The 27,768-nt window shown below is 40.3% G+C and overlaps 1 protein-coding gene, 1 long non-coding RNA gene and 1 other non-coding gene across 3 annotated transcripts in view; 2 read left to right on the top strand and 1 right to left on the bottom strand.

The window, feature by feature from the left end:
- The window catches only part of phlpp2 (PH domain and leucine rich repeat protein phosphatase 2), a 44,272-nt gene extending 18,298 nt beyond the window's left edge, over window positions 1-25,974 (top strand). Inside the window, exons 4-19 of the mRNA XM_088992513.1 lie at window positions 2,503-2,693; window positions 3,025-3,150; window positions 7,252-7,406; window positions 7,938-8,084; window positions 8,568-8,798; window positions 9,751-9,953; window positions 10,646-10,706; window positions 10,826-10,921; window positions 12,466-12,621; window positions 13,983-14,183; window positions 14,501-14,663; window positions 14,730-14,860; window positions 15,655-15,765; window positions 16,584-16,778; window positions 16,857-17,088; window positions 19,246-25,974. Of these exons, the coding sequence (XP_088848639.1) occupies window positions 2,503-2,693; window positions 3,025-3,150; window positions 7,252-7,406; window positions 7,938-8,084; window positions 8,568-8,798; window positions 9,751-9,953; window positions 10,646-10,706; window positions 10,826-10,921; window positions 12,466-12,621; window positions 13,983-14,183; window positions 14,501-14,663; window positions 14,730-14,860; window positions 15,655-15,765; window positions 16,584-16,778; window positions 16,857-17,088; window positions 19,246-20,535 (3,689 nt within the window). The 3' untranslated portion in view covers window positions 20,536-25,974. The remainder of the gene's footprint in view (window positions 1-2,502; window positions 2,694-3,024; window positions 3,151-7,251; window positions 7,407-7,937; window positions 8,085-8,567; window positions 8,799-9,750; window positions 9,954-10,645; window positions 10,707-10,825; window positions 10,922-12,465; window positions 12,622-13,982; window positions 14,184-14,500; window positions 14,664-14,729; window positions 14,861-15,654; window positions 15,766-16,583; window positions 16,779-16,856; window positions 17,089-19,245) is intronic.
- Window positions 686-756, top strand: trnag-ucc (transfer RNA glycine (anticodon UCC)). The gene has a single exon. It is a non-coding gene; the product is annotated as a tRNA-Gly (tRNA).
- Window positions 7,938-27,220, bottom strand: LOC148900641 (uncharacterized). The gene is made up of 4 exons (XR_016114481.1): window positions 27,036-27,220; window positions 16,829-17,041; window positions 8,518-8,778; window positions 7,938-8,076 (listed from the first exon to the last, which is right to left on the bottom strand). It is a non-coding gene; the product is annotated as an uncharacterized LOC148900641 (long non-coding RNA).
- Window positions 27,221-27,768: the final 548 nt, after the last annotated feature.

Raw genomic sequence — 27,768 nt, 5'->3', positions numbered from 1 at the left:
TTTGTCCTTTTTTGTGTCACATAGTTTTGATGTCTCATAGTAGATAAGTTCATGTTACTCAGTGGCACGTGGTCAGTACATTAAGCTTTCTCCCAGTCAAAATTGTTGCTCTCTTACATGGGTCCTGCATCCAGCCCTAGCCTATGTATGTTCTTATATACATAAGGAGTTTTAACAATTTGTGTCATGTCTGCTTCTGGATCCAAATTCCGCTCCTCACGTGACACTTGTCCGACTCGTGTTCCAAAGCTGTCCAACAATTGTAAAGCCATACACTCTTAGGAAGAAAGCATTCCACTTCTGGAAATTCACAGTCATTCCATTTCACATGGACCTTAAATACGAATGACTCAGAATAAAAGCTCCATAGGCTTTCCATAAAAAAATCGCCACGAATGTTCTTTCACTTCCCTCCTCATGGTGCTTTTCATTCGCCATTTTTGAAATGGAAACCTGGTGTGTAACCCGCACATCTAGGACGCCAGATGGAAGTGTGTTGACTCGAGTGGCCACGGTTTACCGCCGAAAAAGTCGAAAAATGAATGCTTCGCACGTCGATTTCGTGACATGGTTGCTTAAAAAGAGAAACCGAACGGCGCTTGTCAAGAAACATGCTAAGCTTGACGGGTTTGCTTTTTAGGTGAGGTATATTATAAAAAAAATATAGGCCTTCAGTTATCTGTCAGCGTTGGTGGTATAGTGGTGAGCATAGCTGCCTTCCAAGCAGTTGACCCGGTTCGATTCCCGGCCAACGCAGTCCCAAGTATTTTAATTTTATCTTTTTAAACTTGGTTTATTGTGTTGCACGTTGCTTCTCAATCACAAGTATTTGCTCTCAAAACGTACACATTCTACTTCACTGAGAAGAGACTTTCTCAAATAGTTGGCACCAAAGCCTTGAAGAGTATACTTTACGAATACACAAAAATGTGTTGCATGGGGAAAAAATTGGTTTCCCGAACTCCTAAATTCTAAACTAAAACCCAACTTTGATTGTGTTTAGAGGTACATTATGTATATTTTAGTGCCGGCTTTAATACACATCAGCCAATGTTTGTGTTTTCATCCTAAATCCAAAGTATATTTAATGTTTTTTTTTTTTTTCCCCACACTCTTGGTCAGTAGACAATGAAAAAGAATGTTGACTATGCTCAATTTTATTTCAACAAGTGGTTGCACAAAATGAAATCCTCTGTATCTGGACACATTATTACATCTGGATCCAAATTTTGTTATTTTCTTTTTATTGCTACAGTAATTGCAATTTCCAGTTTCAATTGCATAGCACACTGTACATATTGTATAGTGTGTGTAAGGAGGATACCATTATACGCAGTACAATACAATACCTGCTGAAATACACATGGATTTTGTCATACATTTGTATAGGGTATCATCTCATGCCGTGTACATACTACTGTGATGTGCTGTCGCAGGGTCCTCCTTACTCATCTATTCTGGTGATCCACTTCCGAGGATTTAGGATACCACCACCTGGATAAGTCTGTGTAAGCTGTCAGTCGTACAGGAGTGGTCCATCGATGAAAAGTTTTCTTCAGCCGTCATCTGTACTTCTTTGAAGGCGTCGGACGTTTCGCTTCTTATCCAAGAAACTTCGTCAGCAAACTAAAGTCTTACTGGTAGTTGAGGCCCTATATATATATATATATATATCCCTACTGTCCAGACATGGCGGTGCCGGACTCTGCTATGGGTATAAAACCTCTGCTGATCTGCAAGCAGGTGCCAGATGATTGTGCTTACATGCGTGTTTGCAGGCCCTATCTACCTCTGCGTTTTCTCCACGGACCACATTCTGTACTATTACCGTGCTCTCTATCCGTTCTTGGATCCACAGCTCCATCTCCCTTCCCTGAACCACAACTGCTCCTTCATGAAAGCTTCTGTCTTTCTGGTTACATGGAATATGCATTTTGTTGCTTTGTAATTGTTGTATGAAATGACGAGATTGCACATTTTGTAACTTGTAACTAACTCAACAGCTCTTCAAGGGTATATCAACCAATTCATCAATCAGCCGATTTCATTGGCCAACAATAGCGCTTTCAAAATCTGTAAACTTGTTTTTCATTCTTGATCTCTGCCCTTCCACTTTAACGGCTTATCAGCCAATTACCAGCCATTTTTTTATGACAAATGTCAGAATCAGTGTTGGCCTCAAAATTCTATCAAGGTTTGTCTCTATTATTTTCCTCGTGTAGATTTAAATTACATTTTACCAGATAACCTTTGTAAATTCTTACTTTATTCCATTTTATCTAAAAAGGACGTCTGATCAAAAGTTCCCACCTCTGAAAGCATTTTGCAACCATAGTAATAACTACAACTAAATCTAAATCTGTGATTGCATTCTCTTTCGACAAATTACAGTATTTGACCACAGTATATATAAGGCAAGGTTTCCTCTGCATGCTAGAGGTGTTGGTGTTTCTGTTTTAAAATGTCCCTGTGTATTCTCTCTTTCTCTATACCTTTCTTTAGAGCGACCTGTGAATGCGGACCAGCAGGAGCGCACCCTGTTGAAGGGCGTGTTCAGCGTCCGTAAAGGCAAAACGCAGCTGCACAAGTGGGCCGAACGGCAGGTCATTCTCTGCGGAACGTGTCTCATCGTGGCATCTGTCAAAGACAGCCTAACCGGCAAGATGCACATCCTCCCTCTGGTCGGAGGGAAGGTGAGCGCACTGGGTTGAAGGAATTGCTGCCTGAATGCACAAACTGTACTACAGTACTTTTTCTGAGAAATGATGCTTAGTGGTTGAAAAGCCCCCCTCCCCGCCGGTCATGCAAGAGACGACAATGAGGCACTCTAAAGCAGCCCAATATCCCTCAAATCCTCAAACTGTATGTCAAATTTAACTTCACTCCCAGCACCACCCCACCCCCTCCTTCGTTATTTTGTCGTCTCATCATAGCCACTCACTCAATGCTGAGAAACTCAAAAATGGTCATCGCAGTGCCATTGCATTATACTGACAGTTGTTTCTAATATGTTCTTGTGTTCAGGTGGAGGAAGTGAAGAGGAGACAACACTGTCTGATGTTCAGCTCTGCCGGACCACAGGCTCAGACTTGCTTTGTCAACTTTGACACACTGGCCGACTATCAGAGATGGCATCGACAAGCATCCAAAGTAAGGAGGCAAATGAAATGGTCACCCATTCGGTCATTTTATTATATTATTATCATGTTGAATGCTAACACAACACTGGTTATCACCAAAGGCACACCATATCATCAATCAGCCGATTTCATTGGCCAATAATAGCGCTTTCAAAATCTGTAAACTAATCTGTAAAAAAAATAATAGCGCTTTCAAAATCTGTAAACTTGTTTTTCACAGTGAATCGTGGTGGTGACAGCATGATGCTTTGCGTCTGTTTTTCATCCAACGCAATGAGGAACGGTTCGAAATAGCAGTCCATGTTCACACAAAACCTTCAGGCTGTTGCTCAAACCAAAATAGTTAAATTTCATTTCAGTTTTTATCAGATGCTAGCATGTGTGAATTGGCTCTCAATCAACATAAATTTCAATGAGATTGCATACCTGTCAACCGGCCGTATTTTGCCATCGTCTGTACGATTTTTGCCCATTTTTAGATGTGTACGGCATCAGAAAAGGTTTGTACTGGAAACGTAAAAATTCTTTTATATAATTTGTAGATATTTTCGATTCAATTTTCGTCATTAAATATTACCAGTAATTATAACAAATATCACGATTTGTAAAAACCGAAGTCGACCACCGAGAAAATAAGTCCAAGTTCCAGTCAAGTGGAATTTTGTTTTAAAATCAGTTAAATTAAACATTTTAACATGTTTTTTTTTCGCCGTAACATCATTCATATTTGTTTATAAACATTATACATCGTAAGAACACAAATTCAAATTCTTTTTTTGCTGTGGACAAATTCAGTTTGTCCACAGCAAAAAAAGCTACAATGCTCTACAACAAAGAACATACTTGGTTATTGCTAGAAATATGAAACTACTTAAAACTTGTTGAAACTTGTTATCCTCTGAGGTACAGCTTACGATGGTCGCCACGAGAGGAGAACGCCGACAGAACAAAAGAATCCAATTAGTTGCAGATTCACTCTTAAATGCAGCGTGTCTTTCTCTTTGCCATGGTCATACACGTTACTGTATGGCCTTAGAGTTCTCTGGAGTTTTATAGACAGAGAGATGAGAGGTTGTTTCTTTGGACGACATGCTGAAAAATGATGAAGGTGGGTTGGTTTGCTGAATCCACCATAAATTTAACAGGAACACCGAGTGGCTTTACAGCGCTGCATCGAATACTTAGACATTTTGTGGTTCAATAAATTAACGGAAATGTTAGACACCTCTGACTCTCAAATTTTAGGACCCACAGAATATTCAGTTTTAGCACTTCATAAATGAGTTAAGGGGGGGGGGGGGGTCATACACACAACAAACTTGTATTACAAACTTTATTGAACATACTTTCTAAGATCTTCCATAAATGCAAATGAACTGACCGGTGAAATTCACCATTAAAGTATGAATTCTGCAGCAATACTAGCAATCAAATTATTGTCAGATTTGAGTAAATGGTCCTCTCTGGCCCATTGGGATGCACAGCGGTTGTCTATGGCCATACATAACGAGTGCGACTGTGGTATATCTTTCATTGGAGCTGCTGTATTGTTTAGCCCACTTTGTCTATCAAAGGGCTTCACTTATTTAGACTCACAATGTTTTCTTTCTTTCTCTGCTCACTCTATCCATTGCTCCACTCTCACATCACATAATTAGTCTCATTTATCTAAAAAGCATTTCCCGCTTTGAGAGTCAGCGTTCGTACGGAGCATTTGTGTGGGAGATGAGCAGTTTTGTCTCTGTCATTTCCCAAATCAACTTAGATGTGATGTCATGCTCCTGTGAGCAGCCGGCCCATTTTCCGGCCTGCTGCTCAGCGTGCAGTCTCATGGTTAATGCGGGACGTTGTCCTCAGACTCGTGCAGACTCGCATTGAAAGGAAGCCTGGAACAACACAGGTTTGTTTAGCTGCTTCCTCTGTGCCAATAAATAAAATAATGCAGTCGTTTGTGACATGGCTCACTGAAAAAAAGGATTTGCTGGCTCAACTTTAACTCATTCACCGCCAGACGTGCAAAAATGTATCCACCCCAGTGCCATTTTTTGGTTATTTTTACTCAAATTCCAGGACCCACAGAATATTGAGTCTTGGGAGCACCTAAACATCCAATGCAGCGTAAGAACCCTTAGACTCTCTTCTTCCATCAGAAAAAAAGAGTTAAGTCCTAAGTTATTTGGGTCTGGAGCAGTGACATGCAGTCAGGGGAGGCAGGGGAGGCTGTGCCTCACCTGTCACCATGGAAATATCAAATGACAAAATAAATTAAACAGTTATATTTATTGAGTGATTTGTACTTTAACGTTCTTTTCCATTTAACTTCACCAGTTTTGGATTTTTTTTTCAAAATCGCTGAATTTTCACATTTACCGTTCAAATACGAAGTGGAGACGAGCGGTGAGGCAAGCCTCACATGGATTGCGCAATGACTATGCTAACTGTGCTGGCTTTCTCTGCAGTGAGACCGCATTGCTGTCCCTCTGCATATCGCGATTAAAGATTAAAGTTTTAGTGATGAGTGATTAGTTATTAACTACATTTCTACACTTTAGCTGGTGTATATAATGTACAATCACTGTACATTATAAACACTGTACAACAGTGTTTATTTTATTTTATTTTTTATCAAAACTGTGCATAGGTGAGGCAACAGTTCTCCTGACGCATGACAGGGGGCGCTGGTGATTACAGAGATTCTTGCGCCTCCTCGGCTGCAAAATAATAGAATTAGTGAGAGCAAGCTACAGTAAACAGTTAGCAAGTTAAGTGCAACCATCCAGTCATTTTTTCGTGTTGCTTGGCCTTATTTTCAGAATGGAGGATTACATATCTAAATTGAAAGAAATACTTAAATACTTAAATTGAAGATACTTAAAACTAAAGAAAGATAAGGAAGGCTTCTACAAAGAAGGTATAGTTGCTTTTCTTCAGAAGAAGCAGCGCATGGACTTCATTTACAAGTAAAGGTAACACGATAATAACGTTCTTTTTTAAAATCTTTTTTTCTATGCTACAGTTTCTCTAAAGAATGCTGACATGATATTTTAAACAAAACACGTTAACTGTTGCCAATCAAATTGTGAATAAGCTACTCTGTAGAGTTCATATGTTTGTAAATCTGACTGTGATGACGTCAGTGCCTCACCAGCCATGAACGTCACCGCACGTCACTGTTCTGGAGTAATATAAGATGCAAGTGGGGGCAGCTGTACAAAACTCAAATGCTGCCCCCTCGTGGAAGGGAAAAAATATGGCCAGATGTCTGACCAGCGCTTTATCGGCACCCCCCGCGTGAAAAACCAAAACCCGAACAAATTCGGGAATGGCGCTCCATGTCATATTTTCAATTCGCGAATAAATTCGGGAATGGTAGTGAATGAGTTAAAAAAAATCAACTTTGATTCTTGATTGATGTGTTCGTGGTTTATTTTAATGATTGGTCAAAATGGTTAATTCGAGTCCATGCATAGTATCTTAACTTATGGTCACAGGAGTTTTTTGAGATAAGAGTTGTTGCTTGGCTTTTTTCCATCTTAATTATTATTATTATTATTATTATTATTATTGTTGTTGTTGTTGTTGTTATACATTTCATTTATAAGAGTCTTTCAAAACTCTCAAGGTCACTTTACAGTCACAGGAGAAGTTTTTTCTGTGGATGAGCAGCGGCAGAAAGAAGCGCCACTGTTCACCCGGAATAACTCAAATAGATAGAAACTTAAATTGCTCGGAAAAAAATTGAGCAATGAACACTAAATGATGGGAGTTAATTTTGCAATATTTCAAGAGTCCAAATGCAAATCTGTTGACTCTCATTTCCAGTTACTGTTGAAACATAAGCCAAAAAGAAATACATGTTGTGGATATAATCAAACGGCACATCTTCCTAAAGTCTATTAATTTAATGCTAATTTACATACAACCCCAAGCGCCATAGCAAACAAAACTACCATCAATGTTTCCATAGTTACAATCCTGAAGCAATGGCTATTTGAATGCAAATAAATTGTTGAACAATTCATTCTGCTCTTCAGTCAAGGCCTCCCTGTATTTCGCTGCTTTAGCGATCAGTGTGAATGCAATTATCTGAGCTTGCGTATGTGTTTGTAAGGTGGTGTCACAAACAGTCAGCCTGGTGGACCTATCATGCTATAGCCTGGAGGCCGTGCCCGAGTATCTGTTCTATAGCCAAGATGTCACCCACCTCAACCTACGGCACAACTTCATGAGCCTCTCGGGACCTGGAGGTCTGCTTCACCTTCCCAGGTAAAGACTTCACCCAAATATCAGTGGGGAGGATTACTATTTGATCATCTATCAAAGTAATTCATCCTTACATGAGATACAAAATTACATTTTGATGACATTAGAGGTTAGAACTTTATTATTGCCCAAAAGTTTAAATGAAAACTACAAAGATTGGATTTTTCCAGTGAAATAACATTTCAAGCCTCAAGTACAGTCTTTTATAGATAATTGGGTTTCTTAGAACAGGCTATCAGTGTACAAATCATCTTAAAATGTGTCACATTGCTCCCAGTTAGCCTATTAAATGTATACGAACATGTTAGGTGGCCTTACACCTTCATTGCCACATTTTATTCTTGAAACATGAGCAGTACAGAGACACTCGCGGGACACTTTCTTGGAAATGTGTCCCTTTGCTGACATAAAGTGGCATCAAAAACTCTGCAATAGACTTTCGGCTGTTTGTTGAACAGGACCAACACTCAAAGGAAAGAATACAAAATGAGTACAGTGGTGGATCGTGGCAAATTCATCTTTCTTGATTTTTAGGTTCTCTCAGTTGAAGAGCTTAAACTTGTCTCACAACCGTCTGGGTGTTTTCCCTGAATGCGTGTGTGAGATCCTCACCCTCACCGAGCTTTGCCTCTCCTGCAACAATCTCCACAACGTTCCCGTGCAGATCGGCAACCTGCAAAGGTGACACACGCATGTATCGAGCACACCGTTACTACTTGGAACAAGTCAACTTTTAACCTTTCAAATATTTAGACTGGTACAGTAATTCAGAAATTAGATGAGTTGCGTTAATAACTAATTCATATAGGGAGTATCATAACTCTTATATATCACTCTTATGTATAGTTACATCACTCGTTTTGGCTTATACCCCCCTCCACTCGCCCCCCCCCCCCCCAAAAAAAAAAAAAAAAAAAAAAATCAATGCTGTTGTTTATAGGTAACTTTATTGCTTGACAACATTTTGAAATGACTAATCACGGTCTAATTTTTATTTTTATTCTTTTTAATTTTTAAAATCACAAAAATGGCATCTGAAAGCCACTATATGTTACTGAACAGGCCATGTAACTATCCTTCAGATGAATTATAAAGTTTGTTATACGTAAAATACCTCAAGAGTACTCAATGATCCCCATACCAAGTCCTCTTCCTGTCCTGTAGCCTGCAAACGCTGTCTTTGGATGGAAACCACCTGAGCTCTCTTCCCGCTGAGCTGGGTGGACTGCTCCAGATCACCAGTCTTGGCCTGTCCTTCAATGACTTCAATCACATCCCAGCAGTGCTGGAGAGACTCAGTGGAGTGGACAAGTTGTCCATGGCTGGGAACCAAGTGGTGTGTTTGGAGCTGAGTGCGCTGCTCACCATGAGCCACCTGAAAAACATTGACCTCAGGTAATAAATCATGAGCAGCTCTTAGCCTCGCATCAGGACCAATAGCGAGCTGTGACTGTAGTGTCCTTGAGAGTTTTGAAAGGCGCTTATAAATGAAATGTATTATTATTATTATTATTATTATTATTATTTATTATTATTATTAGGATGATGATGATGATGATGATTATTATTATTGCGAGCTTTCATTCCATGGAGGATGACAACGTTCCAACCCAATACTATAGGGGGCAGAAATTCTCTTGACAAATTACCCATGCAAATACTACAAGTTTACCTAAATGTAGAAATATTCTGATGTACTCCAGATCACACAGTGAGTGCCGCTGTCATGGAGCACATGCTTTTCTTTTCCCCAGTTTTCACTTTTTTTCCCCACACGAATTAGCCAACCCCATCGATGGGCTAACTGAATAACATTGGTGACACAGCATCAGAACATTTTAGCTATTGATATTTGACCACAAATGGTGAAGGAACATATGTAGACAGACAATAGAACAATGCTGACAGGCATATATTTGTCCTTTGTGAAAAATTACTGCTCACAGCAGCTGAATGAGTCAGTTGTTCAACACTTTTGTGTTTATTATCCTGCCATAATACATGCAGCACAATAATGTGTACTTCTTTACATTCTACATCATTAAGTAATCACTAAATGTTTTTATAGTGTACAATTGTAAATAGTTTGTTTTTGCAATTAAATACATAATTATTTTGGGGGACGGTGAGAGGGATCGGAAGAGATCACTGGTATTTCCATTCATTTCAATTAGGAAAGTCTTAAAACTTGATATTCTGTGGGTCTTCCAATTTGAATGAAAATGACAAAAACTGGCACTGGAGTGGACACATTTTTGCAAATGGTCTGGCAGTGAATGATTAAAGATGTCATCAAACCATGGTACATTTTCAATTTAACCTTTGTTGCTTTTGCTGTGACATGCAGACTAAACGGACTACGGTGTGTGAAAAGTGAGAGTCCTGAGCCGGTGACCCAGTTAACCCACCTGGACTTGAGGGACAACTGTTTAGGCTTACTGGACCTCACTTCCATCTGCAGCTTGGAGACTCTCCATTGTCAGCGCAACCAGTTGAAGGCGCTGACGGTCTGTGGCTTCACGCTACGCATGCTTCACGCCGGCAGCAACTGTGAGTCAGCGTCCATTAGCGGGCCGGACATTTTGTAACTACACCCTCAGTGGAGATTTACCGGACTTAATTTGTTTTTCAATCAATTGTAGAACCATATATATTTTAAAGTTTAGATTCAATATTTATGTAAAAATATCCCCGACCCCACCCAAAATTACAAAAATAAAATTAATCATACTCATGTTATATTTATCTTGTAAAATTTACATGTAAAAATGTATAAAGAAGTTAAATTGTAATCAAGCCCAAATTCTTGTTTGTTGAAGTGTGCCTCTAAGGGGCGTGGCCTAGTGATTGACATCAGAAATGTTGACACATTTTCTGTTTGGCCTTTGAAACACGCTCAGTTAAAAATAAATAAGTAAATATATAAAGGTTGGCACAAGTCGGGTTTCTGCAGTATATTTCAAGTTACTTCAATCAGCAGTAATCCTTGAGAGCGCTCAGGGGAGATGAAATGCACATAGCAACACACAAAGGCAATTGGACAAAAAAATCCAACATCCGCATGCCTGAACTAAAAGCAGCTGAGTTGAAAGAAATGCGATGAAATGTGTTGTTGTTGGGCATATTGAATATCTCAAGTGAGAGTATACACCAAATGTAGTGTACAGTTGTGATGTCTGCTCCTGTTTAACAAAAATTGGTGTGACGGAAGAGCACTGACTGCCACCTCCATCTGCCCACAGGCCTTAGCTCAGTCAACATTTATCCAGTCCCAAACCAACTTACACACTTGGATTTATCACAGTGAGTTCTGGCTTGGAAAAATGTCACCCAATGTTTTTTTTTTTGGTTATTTGTTTTTTTTTTCTATTTAATGTACTATACCAAGGTGAGTGTTTGTGTGTCTCTGTCTGTTGAGACAGGAACCTTCTACAACACCTCCCGGATTGGCTGAGTGATTGCAGAAAAATGGAGGTGCTAGACGTCACGCATAATCTCCTCGCTGAGCTTCCATCCAGGTTGGGTTTAGCTCGCAAGAACGGGGTGAAATTCAAACCTCAAATCAAATGGTTTGAGTAGGGATTGTCAACAGAACCTCTGACTCTGAGGCAGTCACACTGTCCAATTACAGTAGTCATCTGCTATGTAGTTTCCATTCTCGAGTGTGTTGGCATTTGTCAGATCACCTGCGTCAATAGTGTGGCCAAAAGAAGTCGCTAACACACGATCATACCAGAATAGTGGGTCAGTGAGTCAAATGTTCAGTCGTTGTGTAACAAATGTTTACCTTATACAATAATTCTACATGTCAATGCAATTGTTTCTGATATTTTCAACACTGATACATAAGACACGAAAATACGCCGAAGCCCCTTGAAAAAGGGATACAGCAACTTTCATCACAATAACAATTCTAAACGAGTGTTACCAGTCATTAGTGGGAATTGGTACCCACTGACTTTGACATAGTTCCTTCATGTCAGCATTGGCATGAGGTGGTGCCAAAACAAATGTTTTATTAATTCTGCCTGACCCCATTTATTCCTGTGAAGTGAAGAAGTGGCAAATTTGGAACTATTGTATTAACACTGGTGATGGGAATTCCGGCTCTTTTCAGAGAGCCGGTTCTTTTGGCTCAGCTCACTAAAAATGGCTCCTCAGTTTTTTTGTTTTGTTGCTTAAATTAATTCACTACCAAATATCATGTAAAATTATGTGAAAAACGAATTACTCGTGTAAAAAAATACACTATATCAAATATTTTTATTTGTATGGCTTTATTTATTTGTGGACTAGTGATGGGAATTCCGGCTCTTTTCAGAGAGCCGGTATTTTTGGCTCGTCTCACTAAAAAGATCCGGCTCTCTTGACTCCCAAATGGATGCTCAGTTTGTTGTTTTTTTTGTTGATTAAATTAATTAACTACCAAAAATCATGTAAAATTATGTGAAAAACGAATTACTCATGTAAAAAATACACAATATCAAATATTTTTATTTATATGTCTTTATTCATATGTGCACAGAGTTAGTGGATGCTAACTTTGACTTTCCCTGTCGTTACTCTGGTCTGATGATCAGCTGTCACTAATTTGCTTTTCATATTAATATTGCTATCAGACCAACTAGTAAAAAATATAATAATTGAATAATAATAACAACATAATGGAATAGCATTTGTCCACCTGTCTACCCTAACCCTCCGCCCCCTTCTCCTCACTGCTCAGTGGGTCTGTAATTCTCCCCTCCCTCCTCTCCCACGGATATCGACCAATCATGCGCGGCTTTAACCGAAGACTGGGGCAGGGAATAGAGGACAAAAAAAGTCGGTTCCCATTTCCGGCTCCTTTTTAGGAACCGGCTCTCTTCGTTCACTTGAGAGATCCGGCTCGTTCGCGAACAGCACATCACTAATTAACACGCTGATGTGAACTGCATGCTTATGACTCTCCTTTTTTAATGAATGTACATCAACCGTGTTTAAACTGCTAACTGTACTGTGACTGAGAATTAATTTTCTTTTTGTAATATTTCCCCGCATGTGGATATCTTCTTTCTGACAGATTGGTCAACAGCTTGAGTTTGAGGAAACTTCTAGCCGGGAACAATCGCTTATCGAGATTGCCTGAGCTGTTAGACCACACTCCCTTAGAAGTTTTGGACGTCCAGCACAATAAACTAGGAGAACTCCCAGAAAATCTCTTCTTCAAGGCCTTAAAGTGAGTCCCATCTCTTTTAATCCTCCATCTTGTCATGAATCAATGCCATCTTCTTGGTTTGTTTTTCATGGTTTGTCCAAGGTGACAACTAATGTATCCGTTTGTATCCTCATTGTTTGGCTCATGCATATGGAACGGGGGCGGTCCAGATCAATGTACTAAACTGCAACGTGAGGTCGTTTGAGCCGGCAGTTTCCTGTGGGCTCAATCACTCAACACCCATTAGTGCTTTAATGGACTTTTGTATCTTAAATGCTGAGAAGGAATCTTGGCGGATTTGTTGTGCAGGATCGCCTTCTTGGCCTTTTTTTGTTGAAATGATAATAATAATACATTTCATTTACAAGCACCTTTCAAAACTCTCACTCTTGAGACAGTATCGTAAAGGCCCACCAAAAGCTGGGGAGCTTGTCTTTTTGCGTCACTTATGAGTGACAAAAATGCCCAACATTGGGAGTCGGTTTTGTTCAAACACGTCACATTCAAAGACACATTGTATTTGTTTTGTATACACAGTATGTGTCTCGTAGTAGGTGGAAGAAGTCTTGAGAAAAGATGACAGAGTTGATGGAGTGAATTTCAAATGCTATTTATAATTGCCGCTGATGCTCAACTCAGTCTATGTGAGGAATCAGTGTTGATCACACCACAATGGGTTATTTTATCACTAAAAGCCCTTTCTCAGTCTTGTGTATCTGCTTTTATAGTTTGTCCCAAAGCTGAAAAAAAGCTGCCTCAGAATCATCTTTTCATTTCACCTAAAGCAAATTTTCCACACTTTTGGTGGGAAATTGATTCATAAATATTGCTGGGAAGTGCTCACTCTCAGGTGCATTTTCAGAAATTGGCAGATAACAAATTTACTGCTTCACACTTGATGAGGTAGTAAGCAGACCCTACAGATGTCCAAATATTTGTCTACAATTCCATTGAAAAATACACTTCAGAAATATGTGCCTTGAGGATTATAGAACAATAGCAAGTACCACCTTAATTGAAGTGCCCACCCCACACACACTCACTTCATTTTTATTTCTAATGGGAAATCCAACTTTTCGTCACATAAAAACATTTTCTCCTCATAAACAAAGTGTATAACCGCACATTTTTGAAAGGTGCTACCCAACATAAAGCTTAATTTAAATGCAAATGGATCCACTTAGTGTGACTGAAAATGCAAGGCAAACTCGATATCATCCAAAACAAAGTATCAAACACAATCGTCATTGTTTAAATGACTGCTGCTCTCATAAAAACATGCATTGGATGTCTTTGTGATTTTAGATTTTACAGTTGTGCCTGATGACCAGAAAACAAATGACCTGTGCAATGTTTTGTCCCACTCATCCCTTCCTCCACAGTCTTAAACATTTAAATGCCTCCGCCAATAACCTGGAAAGTATTCCTGCCAGCGGCCAATCAGATGACAGCCTAAGTACGCTGCAGGAGCTCTACCTGACCAGGAACAACCTTGATGAAAATTGCGGCGCTCTGCTGGTAGGACACCACAACCTGAGGGTCCTGCACATGGCCTACAACCAGTTGCTTTCATTCCCTGCCAGGTTTGTTCAATGTTTAGTATACTGGAAGTGCATAAACAAATGCAGTAGTACTAGAGACCTCCTCAAAAAAGGCTCCAGCACTCCCGTGACCCTTGTGAAGCTAGAGCTGTTCAGAATATGGATGGTGGGATGGATGTTAAACACAATGCAGACAGTGGCCTACACAGTTTACTATGTAAACTGTGATGAAGTAAACTTTACTTCATCATCGTTTTTTTTCCGTAGTTTGTCATAAAATGCTTTAGTTTCGGGAAGAAGCAAGTCTGTGTTTGTGGTTTGTACTTTTTTAAGCACAATTTGGTCATGTTTGTCTTTAGTAAGCTGAGTAAACTGGAGCTGCTTGAAGAGCTCAACCTAAGTGGCAACAAGTTGAAGAGCATCCCCTCCACTGTATCCAGCTGCAAGAAACTACATACTCTCATTGCACACTCCAATCACATCAATGTCTTCCCAGAGATCCTCAATCTTCCTGAAATCAAGGTCAGACAGTTGAGTTTTTGAGGGTGTGACATTACCAGAAAAACGGGTCATGTTTTGGATTTGCAGCTTGTAGATCTGAGCTGTAATGAGCTGACTGAGATCCTACTACCTGAAACGCTACTGCCCAGCCTCCAGGAGTTGGATTTGACGGGGAACAGCGGCCTAATGTTGGAACACAACACTCTTAATCTCTTCAGGTGAGTACCCCCCCCCCCCCCCCCCAAAAAAAAATGTCTAACTTGTGTTTGTATCCTGGAAGTGAGTACTTGTGGAAAGGGTTGTAAGGGTTTTTAAATAATAATAATAATAATAATAATAATAATAATAATAATAATAATAATAATAATAATAATCATAATCAATCATCATCATACATTTCATTTATAAACGCTTTTCAAAACTCTCATGGTCACTTTACAGTCACAGGAAAAGTTTTTTTCTGCGGGTGAGCAACGGCAGCCACACGCGCCAGCGTTCAGTCAACCCAGAAGTAACAGTAGTAATAGATAGAAAGCGAGCTAGCCAGCCAATAGGTCGCCAATAGATAGCTAGGAGATAGCTATCGAGACCGCCAGACAGCCAGCTATCTAGCTATCCATTAGCTATATAGCCATCCTTCTAGCTAGCTAGCTATCTCGACAGCTATTTAAAGCGCTATATAAACTAATATGTCTGTATTGCATTGTATTTTGGACAGCCACCCTCATTTCAAGCTCATATAACTCCAGACCCATATAATTTAAGAATTAACATTTTTTTACTGATGTAAGAAGAAGGTTTCTAACGTTGTATTGAATGTTTATGTAGTCATACAACTCAATATTCTGTGTGTCATGGAATTCAAGTGACAATGACAAAAACCCTGGCACTGGAGTGGACACATTTTTGAACATGTCTGGCATATGTTCGAATAATTTCATTGATTGCTAAACTCAATTTGTGGTAGTGAAAAGACTACCAGATCCACCAGAAATGTATCTTTTGTTTTAAGTCACATCACCACATTGAAACTGGACCAGAAATCGACTACAATGGGAGATCTGCAAAACATCTCTGTTCCCTGGAGCCATGGGTACTCCGAAATGAGCGGGCAAAGGAATAAGTGAGCTTTTCAACTCTTTCCTATTTTTGTATGTCAGAAAATTATAACCTGCTTTACATAAGGGCCAAATATTTGTCCAAATTATTATCCACCTGACTTCCAATCTCAGTGGCTTAGACAGCAGCAAACACATTCCAGTTGCCTTTAAAGCTTCTACAGTAAAGTTCTTTTTTTTAAACTTTATTCTGTTTATTATTCTTTTTCCTGATTATGGAATGGGGATGATAGGTGCAAATCCGAACTCTCCTCTTCTTTGTCTCGGAATTTGAAAGATCAATTACCCGCAACACGTGACTTTATGAAGTCAATTGAATGTATTTTATTTTTTCACTCACTCGTGTATTTATTTATTTATTTATTTAGTTCGTTATTTACGGTTATCAATTTTGCGAATGCGTTTTACCTTCTGGACCCTTTAGAGCACCGGTGTCAAAGTCAAGGCCCGTGGGCCAAATCCGGCCCGCCACATCATTTTTTTTCGGCCCACGAAAGCAAAACTTGTTAAATTCCATGATGATTGCTAAAATCTGTGCCAAAATTTCATATTTTTGGATGTCAACCACAATAAAAGTCATTATTCTTGACTTCAGATTTGAAAACGAGTTATTCATTAATTTGCTGTGTGCTCTATATGTAATATTTGAAGGGATTTAAACATTCTAATGGGTTCCCCAAATTCATAACGGCCCTCGAGAAGAAACCATAACTACAATGTGGCCCGCGGCAAAAAATGACTTTGACACCCCTGCTTTAGAGAGAGGGTCACTTAACAATTTTTGGGAGCGCGCATTTGAATGCATATGTCATGGCCGCAACAGATTGTGTGTGTCCGTGCTGGCCATCGACCGACTTGGAGACAGAGTGGAAGCATGTTACAGTATTTTCGACGGGGACCGCAATGAGGAAGTCCCTCGGCTGCTCCAGTGCACTATGGGTGACGTGCTGTGCGAGGAAGTGCAACATTCCTGTATTGACAGTGTTTATATGAGCAACACATTCCTAAATTCACACAGGTTTGTGCGGTTTCCTAAAATAGCATCACTTTTCGACGAAGTTAGTGTACCTCTGACCCTGGCTGTATGGTTAACCAGGAAACTAGGTACAGTCGGCCAGAAATTGGGTGCCTCCGCCTTGCTGTGTTATATCCACCATGAATCCTCAGAGCCAGGAGGCTACCTCAGTGTGACTGTGGCCAACGTGGGCACCTGCCAGGCAGTGTTGTGTCGGGCGGGTCGCCCTGTTCCTCTCTCAAAGGTGTACAGCCTGGAGAACTGCACTGAGGAGATGGAGAGAGTTAAACTCAGCAAAGCCATCATTACTGAGGTAATAATTCTAATTACAGTGTGGTGAGTAGTCACTGACCAGTCTGCCTTAGATATTTTCCATGTGCTTTTACCCGCTTTTGAACCCTTAAGTTGCCTTCTGCTAACTACGGTACCACATTGAACGGTATGTTGATATTTTGCAATACAATACATATGGATTTATATAGCGCTTTAACAACAGCTGAAGCTGCAACAAAGTGCTTAACATGGACACCTATTCTATACAGGAAATAAAGCAGTCACAAAGATAGTAGAAAGCACCAGGGAGAAAAAAACCAAGATCAAGTCTGAATACTGAGTCGAATGCCAAAGAGTGAGTTTTGAGACGCTGTTTAAAGATGGGCAGCGAGAGGGCTTGCCGAATGTTCAGTGGCAGGTCATAACACAGAGTGGGTCCAGCAACAGAAAAGGCGCGATCCTCTGAGCCTCCGATTTGTTTTAGGCACATTTAATAATGTTTGGTCAGCAGACTTGAGGCGTCGCCAGAATAGGAGTTTTGTGCTCCCTCTTACGAGTACCATGACGACGAAGGCGGAAGTAGTCGCCGAAACATGTCAGGTATTTGAACACCTACACTGTCTGTAAGTAAAGAATCTGCTTAACATTAGATATCAAGTAGACAGGATGAACTTAGTACAACGAATGACTTCTACTGAGCGTATTTTAATAAGATTCCACCGCATATCGCTATATTTTACGTTTTAAGACTCGCGCTGAACATTCAGGAAGTATTGTTTTTGAGTTGGTGACAAGTCCGTACGTGACGTCACTACAGGACCGCCCCCCGACTGTAAAAAAGACGCATTGTAGCAGTCCTTCCATCACGTCAATGTATTTTGCTGTATTGTTTGGTCTGAAAACCTTGTGTTACACCTAAAATCCGCCAGAAGAGGGTGTCCAAGCTCCATATAAGGAATTTATCACCCTGTGGAAACGGAGGTAGCCACAAGAGGTCGCCATTTTGTGCCTCTTTTCTGGTGATCGTTTCTCCCCAATGTTGCCTCAAGATGGCATGGAATAAATTCTTTAATCGATTGCAAACATATATGCTTCCCTCTTCAGAACTATTTGAATCATTCATAACTGGAGGTGTAACAAGAAAGCATATTCTCTGAATCTGAAGCCATTGTTTTGATTCTCAAGCAATGCAAGACGTCTTGGCGTCATTTTACAAACTGGGGGCGGGACTTTCTGAAAATGCCCAATTCGCAGCTCAATTTTTTGCAGATTTTGGACACATTTTTATTGGTGTTTTGCATTTGAATAAAAATATCATACTGCGTGTTTTGGGTATTTTAGATGCTATAAAACGTTTTTCTGATGTCAGTTAAGAAACAAAAAAGTGACGGCGGTTGTCCTTTAAAGTAAAGCGCATTACAGTAATCGAGCCGAGATATGACAAAGGCTTGAATGACTGCTTCAAAGTGCTCATGAGAAAGGAGAGGTTTTATTTCAGCCAGTTGCCCAAGATGACAGAAGCTGGATTGAACAACAGCACCAATGTGTCTGTCAAGTTTAAAGTCACTGTCCAGTTTTTGTTTTATTCTGATGCCTGCTTTGAGGTTGGCATTGCAAATGAAAATCTTTTTGTTAGGGCAATTTGAATAATGACCCTAACACTTTTCACTACTACGTGCCCTGATCCTAGACAAATGAAAGTTGAAGTAATAAAAGTATTGGGATGCATATCAACAAAACTAAAGAAACACTCAAATGACTTGCAATGTGAGTCCTCTAAGAAATCTGTCCAAAAAGCTGCTTTGATACGCCTCGGTGGGCGTGGTCACTGTCAGGTGCCATTGTTTTGGCTGGTGAAAGAATTGCCTTGATGTTGCTGTACTCAAGGAAATGTCCCTTCTTGGGATGCAAAACAACAACAACACTGACAGTAGATGTAGGACTGAAGTTGCCTTTTGGTTGAAAGGTGAAAGGTCTTTCACCATCAAATCAGGTATCTGCTTCATTTCAAACATTGCACATGGAGACTCTGGCCAGACATGAAATGAAAACATACCAGAAAGTGTGAACTTTGTCTGGAATGTTGTCCGCTTGCCAGTGTTTTTAGTTGCAAATGAAAATGTTTCATCTACCATGAATATTGGACTGGATATTCATAGTCACACGTGCCTTACGCGAGGAATTTTCTCTTTTCTAGGATAACAAAGTGAGCGGAGTGACATGCTGCACCCGCCTGCTGGGATGCTCTTATCTGTCTCCTTGGGTGCTTCCGAAGCCCTGGGTGCACACCGAGCCTCTCTCATCCCTGGATGAATTTTTGATCCTAGGGAATCGCGCGCTGTTTGAGCATGTATCCTATCAGGAAGCCGTGTGCACGGTTCAGGCCATGCGGGATCCACGCGCCGCCGCCAAGAAGCTTTGCACGCTGGCCCAGAGCTACGGCTGTAAGGACAACATTGGGGCTGTGGTGGTGGCCTTGAACATTGCCAAGGACAGCTGCACCTGCGAGCCTCCCGTCTCCACCACTGAACCCCGGGGGCCTCCTCCAGGCCCTTTGGCTGTATGCATGACGCCAGCGCCGAGTGATACGGCGACTTTGTCATCCACCGGCGGGGTGATCTCGGAGTTCAACAGCGAGACGTTAGCGTCGGAGGTGGGCAGCGAGGTGGGCTCCACCGCCTCTGATGAGCACCCAAGCTCAGGGGGTGCGCCACGTCCCGATAGACGATGTAGCCTGCACCCCGCTACGACGCTGTGCGGCATCATGGTCCCAGGCTCGGTCGGGCTGGGGAGCCACATGGGCCTGTTCCAGCGGCAGCCTTCCTGTGCCACGTTCTCCAGCAACCACTCAGACAATGGTTTGGACAGTGATGATGAGACTCCTCTCGAAGGCGTCATCTCCAATGGCAGCAAGTTAGAAGTGGAGGTGGACATTCATTGCTGCGCTTTCCAGCTGCGATCAGGGGCCTCCGAGAGCCCGAACGACCCAGACTGTGAAAAGCGATTGTCCGATTATCCTAACGGCAAGATGCGCAGGCAGAATAGCGTGGTGGTTTCTGCGACAAATGGCTGCCTGCTGGCCGTTTGTGGCAGAGAGCTCACAGAACTGAAGAAATCACCTTCTACTTCGTGTCTGTTCGGGAAGAAGCTGTCCAACGGCTCTGTGGTGGCCCCCGAGGACAGTCATAATCTCATCGAGGTGGCCCTGGAGGCACCTAAAAAGAAGTCCGGGTATTTCACTGCGCCGGCACAGCAGGACCCCGAAGACCAGCTGATTGTGCCTCCATGTCTGGAGCAAGAAGTCCGGGAGCAGCTGAAAGGCCAGAGCTCCCTCGTCTCAGCCACCTCTGCACCGTCCACTCCCCCTTCTGTAAAAGACCCAAAATGGGATCAATCACAACCCCAGATTTCCTTTGCTCCAAGCCTGGTTGCAGGTCCTGAAGCGACCCCGATGGTAAAGACTGAGGTCTATGATACTGCCCTGTAAAAGGAAGAACATAGCACAGCTTGGCTGCCATGCTGTTCATGTGCCATCCCAGGGAAGTACAGGAGATTTGTCCATTGACAAATGAGTGGGGAAATGTTCTTTGCATCATAATAAGACATGTTTTTGTCAGATTTATCCCCTCACTTTGGGATTGTGCTCGGTGCGGGTCACATTCTTCTAGTCAAAGTGCCTACTGGAGATGACTCAGCCTCAGAGTTCCCAGGCTACATGGCTGTTTTAGAGTAGAGCTTCTTACTGAGACCTGAAGGACTGTAGCTTATACAAGGAAATGCATGTAATGTATTCTGTTCAAAGTCAATTGGCCCCGTTCCTATCAACCCTCAATTCGATCTGATCTGTGTTTGTGGTACAGGATAAAAATGGTTGATCATGTACTAGTTGCCAAAACTCGGAATGCGCCCCGTTTGCACATTTTAAACTCAATGTGGCCGAAACCTTCTCCATGAATTGGACAGTATACTGAAATATTGAAGGATGACTCAGCCACTTTGATAGTTTCCACCTTTTGTTTATTAAACTTGCTAAAACCAATCTAATGTAAATTATAATCAGTTAAATACGTACATTCAAAGGAACAACTGCCTCAAATGTCTCTCAGCTTTGTGTTGTAGCTAACAGGGCAAATCTTTTCAAATACGTAGTGTGTGATGACTTTTGTCAAAGTTTAATACTGTATTTTGAAAACTAGTCGGCGGTGATCCAATCTGTATTAAAATTTACAACAAAAAAATCAAAACAGGCTGAAGAGATAACAATGTTGATTATTGGTACTTGACCAAAATTTCAGTCAAAATTGCGTCAAATATTAAGCACATTTTTATTGTTTTATTTGCGATGTATTATGTGGTATTTCGGCTCATGTTAAATGATGAATGGGACAAAAAAACTCAATTTAGCGCAAATTCAGTCATAGCTTGGACACATTTTTACTGTTCCCCTTTACCGAGGCGGATACGGTGGTGACACTGCGCTTACAGTATTTGCACTTTGATATTTTCTTTGTTAAGTCACTATTTTATGATATTAACATGTATACATTACTTTCCCAACATTTTCTGGCATCTTAGGGCCAAACAACTTATTTAATTGAGGGGAGCTGCTTCTTTTAGTTGGGACATAGCACTTTCTAATAGGTTTTTTTCACAAGGCTTTGACTGGTCATAGCAGTGTTTGTTTCCAGTCTCTCATAAATACAATCAAATTGCCAAATCTGCAAGGAACCGAAGGCCCCAAAATGTTCAGATTGTCTCATGATGTAACAAGATAGTGACAAAGCACTACCTTTGACTGAAATTCCTCAACTCACTTTAGCATTGTTCCTTGGTATGCCAAGGAAGATGGTTACAAGGTAATATTTTCATTGTGTCACCTTTTCTCAACAAATAGGGTATAGGTTACCCCAAAAAAGATAACTCAAAAAGGTGTAATGCAAAAGCTGTGGTCCAGTGTGTATAAAGAGTGCATTTGAATGCAGGCTGACAGCTCTTGGTTCCTGGTGCCAAAAGAGGAAATGTAATTTAAGGAGACCAAAGTCAGGTCAATTTGCTTGTGCCAAATTGACATTGTTTTGGCATCGTGTTGCGGTTGTGGAATTCCATCCTTTTACTTTCCAGCGTTCCCATTCAGCCTTAAAACATTGCCGCTCACTCGGTGGTAAAAGGAAGATGAGCCATCGGTTGAATCCCACTCATGTCCTGTTTATTGTCTTTGAAGCCTTAATTGTCTTTCTCGTGTTATTTGTCATCTTCATGGATTCAACCCTAATTACTAAAGCACTTTTTACTGAGTTTATTCCGCGAGAATGTGATCCTCATTGTGTGCTTGAGTTAATCATGTAACCAAGCCCTTGATTCCCCTTATCGTGGCATTTTACTATAAGATCTATAAACTCACATGAATTGGAAAGCAATCTCCTTTGACATAAGGAACTCTACTTGGTTGAAATTCTTGCACAACTGCGCATTACAACTGTTAATAAAATGTGAAACAAAATGAAGACGCACCTTTTGTGTTATGTAAACTGAACAGGGAGCTGCTGGAGTCACAATCACCGTTCACCAGGTCCGAAATGTAAATAATGAGATGTTCAAGTAATGAATTAGTGAGAATTAATTTGAACCAAAACTGTGCCATTGACTTTTTTTTCCTCACGGTGAGGACAAATGGAGTCACCTGATTTTGAATATCGATGTGTGTCTTAGTCAGATGTATAAAGAGTCAATGTAGCCTCAGTTAGGGCTCAACTCCAAAGAATGATTAATTGCCTCGGCAAATGCGACCGGTGGGTCACACGTTTGCTCGTCACAAAATAAGTCACACGCGTTAGACCTATGTCTCTAAGCAAATTGTTTAAATGTGTTACATTTGCATGTCTTTTATTCCCGACAATGATGCCCAGTGAGCTCATGCTGTTGCTTCTTGTATTCTGTGCACCTTTGCAGTCATTGTTAAAGGACAACCGACACCATTTTTTTGTTTCCTAACTGACATCAGAAAAACATTTTATCGCATCTAAAATACCCAAAACACGCAGGCTGATATTTTCAGTCCAATGCAAAACACCAATAAAAAATGACTTAAAGCATCCCTTAAAGTGCCACAAAATGAGCTTGGAACTGGGCAGATTCAGAAAGTCCCGCCCCCTTGTTCGTGACGTCACGCCAGGATACTCCTTCACAAACTGCCTTGCTCCAGAATCAAAACAATCGCTTCAGGGAGTTCAGATTCGGTGAAGATGCTTTATTCTCATCCAGTTATGAATATGATTCAAATAGTTCTGAAGAGGAAAGCATAAATGTTTGCAATCAATTAAAGAAGTACTCCTGTGTCAATTCGAGCCGTCTGGACTCCAATGTAGCGCCCAGAAAATGCATAAGATGGCGCACAAGCTCCATTGGAAATGGGCTGATTTGTCCGCTGGTAAATGTGTAAACTTACACCTTCTTTATGCGTGTTACCGCAATTGGCTGCAACACACAACGATTCACCATTGTGTTATTTATGTACTTTTCCTTCTAATTTCGCGATCAACACGTTGTTTTCAGATGAAAAAAAGTACCCAAAATGTATTTTGTCGCTTTCTCAGTCAGAGGCGTTCCCTTTGTGACGTCACTTAAGGCATCGTCATTAACTCGAAAACAAGACTTCATGAATATTCAGCGCGACTTTTAAAATGTAAAATATAGCTAATATGCGGTGGAATCATTGTATAATGCGCACAGTAGAATTAATTTGACGTGATTTTACAAATTATGGACGCAACTTGTCCGGAGGTGTAGGTTGTCCTTTAAATCTGTAGTGTCTTTCAATTTACCCTAAGTTTCTATGGATGCAATTTTTTTCCAAATCTAACTCTGTGCCTCTTTTCTTTTGAGATCTACGGATGAGCGAGAAAGAATTTGGCCATTTTAAACATAATTGTGTACAAAGGCGATGCACACGACACAACGCTTTGGCTGCTGAAAAAACAAATGAACTACTGGATGAGAGCCAGGCCTGTTTAAAAAAATACATTATCTGATACAGATTAGCCAAAAAATACACGATCAGATTGGAATTGTTGCTGCCTTTTCGGAATAGTCACAAGACTGACACAATAATGAAACATGAAAATAACAAGTACAGGTATGTTCGTGAAATGCTAAAAACATCATGAAAAACATAAGAATAAAAACATGTGAAGTGTTGAAAGTGGAAAATCGATTAATAGTACATTAAAAATATTTTCTCCGAAATATTGCAAGACAATAAACACCTCATTGTTTACACAGTGCATGATAATGCTGCGGATATGAAAAGCATCACACCCCTAATTCAAATGCCCTTTTTTTAAATATGAAAATTTAGACAATATTACTAGAGATAATGGGTTTTCACAAGTATACACATGCACCCTTTTATATTTGAGGAAGTGGTTTTGTTCAGTATTAACCGGCCATATTCAAAATCATTAAATAGGAGTCAGCAGGCACACACGCGCACACACACACACACACACACACACACACACACACACACACACACACACACACATATTTTAAATACCTCTGATTAACCCCAAATAAATGCCAGATGTTCATTCAAGTTAGGCTATTCCTGACATTTTGTTTTGTGTTGTGCAAACACTAAATGGTATTTGGAGCTTTTCATACCTGTATTTACTGGACCACCACCTTGATCTAAGGCCCCACTTTGAAAATAAGAAAATAATGAGAAAAAAAAAGCATGATAAAGCTTTGTAGTTTAGGAGACATTATTTTAATCACAGTAATCTGACATTTGGACAGGGGTGAATAGACTTATGTCTTCATTTTTACAGAACCCCAACTTCTATCATTTAGTGAGTGTGAATGGCTAATAAATTAAACAATGTGTTTGGTTTGTTACCCATTCAATGCCTAACGAGCATTGCACAACATTCACATTCTCTGCTGATTAAAAAAAAAATCACACACATTGTACATTATGACTCAATATAAACTCTCTTTGCCTCCGAGTCTACATGTTCATCCAACACATTCATGTAATGTACCAGTAATATATGCAAAGTGCATGTGCACATACAGGAAGGGAGTACAAGCGAGTGGGATACAGTCCAATACATGCATTGACAATATTCCCTTTAATTCTTTGCTGGAGCAGGTCCAGTAATAATCTCCTTATGGCCATGTCTCACTATAGTCGAAACCCATGTGAGAGCCTCTTTAAGTTGCAAAGTGTCTGTGTTTGTGTGTACAATGAAGCACGTTGACTATTTGTGTCGTAAGTGGATGCACGTTGTTGTAATTATTGTTGAATGGAAATGATCCAAGACACAGTGGTTGTTGAACATGTGACCGAAGTAGCCATTACGCGATCTCTACGTTCCTTTATATTTTCTAGAAAGGACGAAATATTTTTTTCTTGACACCAGTGAGCTGATTTTGTTTTATTTTTTTACTTCGTTGCAAATTAATATTGCCCTCTCCACTATGGAATTCCAAATGATGAGGTGTCATTTTCATACTGGATCATATTTTTTACAGTATGCGCTCAATATCAACATAAAATATATGCTTGTGCAAACTATTTTGTTTATGCAACATGAAGCATTTGTAACATTCTTGAGATTGGCATTTGAGCATGAAAATCATTTTATTTAAAATTCTGCTAAGTAGCAATACAATTTTTACTGAGTCGTTTTTGTCTGGCTTGCCCAACATATAATGACAATTTTACACGACCAACCTGTTTTGTTTGTTTGTTTCACTTTGACATTTGTATTCTTACTCCTGTCTGACATAAGTGAAGAAGGATCCAATGAACCTTCTCTAAAATAAAAAAGATCACTTGTTCCATATTTAGATTATGATGTATAATGTGAGACACTGTGACCACCTGGTTAGCGTCACAATAAAGAGCTAGGTCATGGTTAGATTCTCGACCCCAGTTGACTTTGCTGTGTGGAGTTTGCATGTTCTCCCTGTGTCTCTTTGGGTTTTGTCCGGGTACTACGGTGTCCTTCCACATCCCAACAACATGCACATGCACAACAACATGCAGGTTACTTTAACACTTTTTGTGTTCATGCATACCACACATCCTAATCATCATATCAGTCTCACTCCCCCCGCCCCCCCCCAAAAAAAAAAAAAAATAAAGCAGGTCAACTTTAACTACGATTCCAGGTAAACATGCGTCACCGGAAGTTGTTGGTGCCGAGCAGTTCCACGGTGCAACTGCACACCTTTGCGATCACAGCTGTTGATACTGCATACCTGTCAAAATTGGCTAATAGCTGCCCTTATAAATTACAATTCCCGTATAAAAGTTGTAGTACGCCGTACATTATTTGAAATGGTAAAAAAACCGCTAACACAAGTGGAAATGCAGTTTACCGCGCATGCGCGCATTATGCTTTCATAATCGACCATACGCAGCGATAAAAAAAAGATCGACCGTACTAACACAACCCGACACATAATTATTTACTGATAGCAAGAATAAAAACATAAATAGAATAAAAACAAAGGCAATTAAAAAAATATCCACCAGCTAGTCATCTACATTTACTGGCAATGTCTTCAGTCCACTTTTAACACATAGATTGCCACGGTGGCATCTTTTAGGGGGCGACCCGATCCTAAAGTTTTTCTCTTCTTACTTGGCGGTTCTCCCATGCTTACTTCTACGTTATAACTACCAGTGACGTGCGGTGAGGTTCATGGCTGGTGAGGCACTGACGTAATCACAGTCAGATTTACAAATGTATGAACTCCACAGAGTAGTTTATTCACCATTTGGCAACAGTTAACGTGTTTTGTTTGAAATGTCATGTCAGCATTCTTTATGTACTGTATACAAACTGTAGCATATAATTTTTTTTTAAACGTTATTATCGTGTTACCTTTACTCATAAATGAAGTCCAAGTCTCTGTCTCAATGGAGAACACTGCCAGTGAAGATGTGTAAATAAGTGAGTATGCGCGTATGCAAAGTACCTGGTCATCCACAGGAAGTTGGTTGATCGAAAAAGAAATCATGGCTCCAAAAGGTTTTGGTACCCCTGCTTCTAATTGTCCTGGGTGCGTATGGCTGTTTGTCTCTGCGTTCCCGCGATTGGCGGACAATCAGTTAAGGGTGTACCCTGCCGGCTCCCCGGATGGAGTTGGCTGTGAGACATAAGTGAGGTTAAATAAAGCGTTTCAGATAGATAGATAATGCAGTACGCCTGCCATCTGTTGGTGGAACAGAGAATGACAGCATGAGCCAACGGGACGCTCGAACAATGAGTCTGCCCGTCGACTCCATCTTACAGCATTAATCATTACACCATTACAGTAGAAATGGCAAAATTATGACCTCTTCAAAAGGTTATTTTAGGATGGTAATAAGTTTCACCCCAGTTTTTTGTACTTTTTAAAAATAAAATTTAACACTTGGATATTCAGTTATTTAATAAATACACGGATGTACATTGATCTAAACAAAACACAAAAATGCTACATGTAAAAAATATATAAAAAGCCAAAAATGAACACTTCTCGATTCAATTATTTAATAAATAAAGAGAAGTATAAAATACATATATCTAAACAGAACACAAAAATGCTACATGTGAAAAACCCCAAAATAAAATGACAGACTACAGTTAATATTTCTTTGTTCAAAGTTGTTTAATATAGACATAGAAGTACAGAATACACGTGTATGTAAACAGAATACAAAAACATT

This window comes from Hippocampus bargibanti, linkage group LG03 (genome assembly GCF_051943395.1).
Source record: "Hippocampus bargibanti isolate YZ-2025 linkage group LG03, ASM5194339v1, whole genome shotgun sequence".
In the NCBI taxonomy this organism is placed as follows: domain Eukaryota; kingdom Metazoa; phylum Chordata; class Actinopteri; order Syngnathiformes; family Syngnathidae; genus Hippocampus; species Hippocampus bargibanti.
The sequence above is the reverse complement of the archived record's forward strand: the minus strand, read 5'-3'. Positions and strand labels throughout refer to the sequence as shown.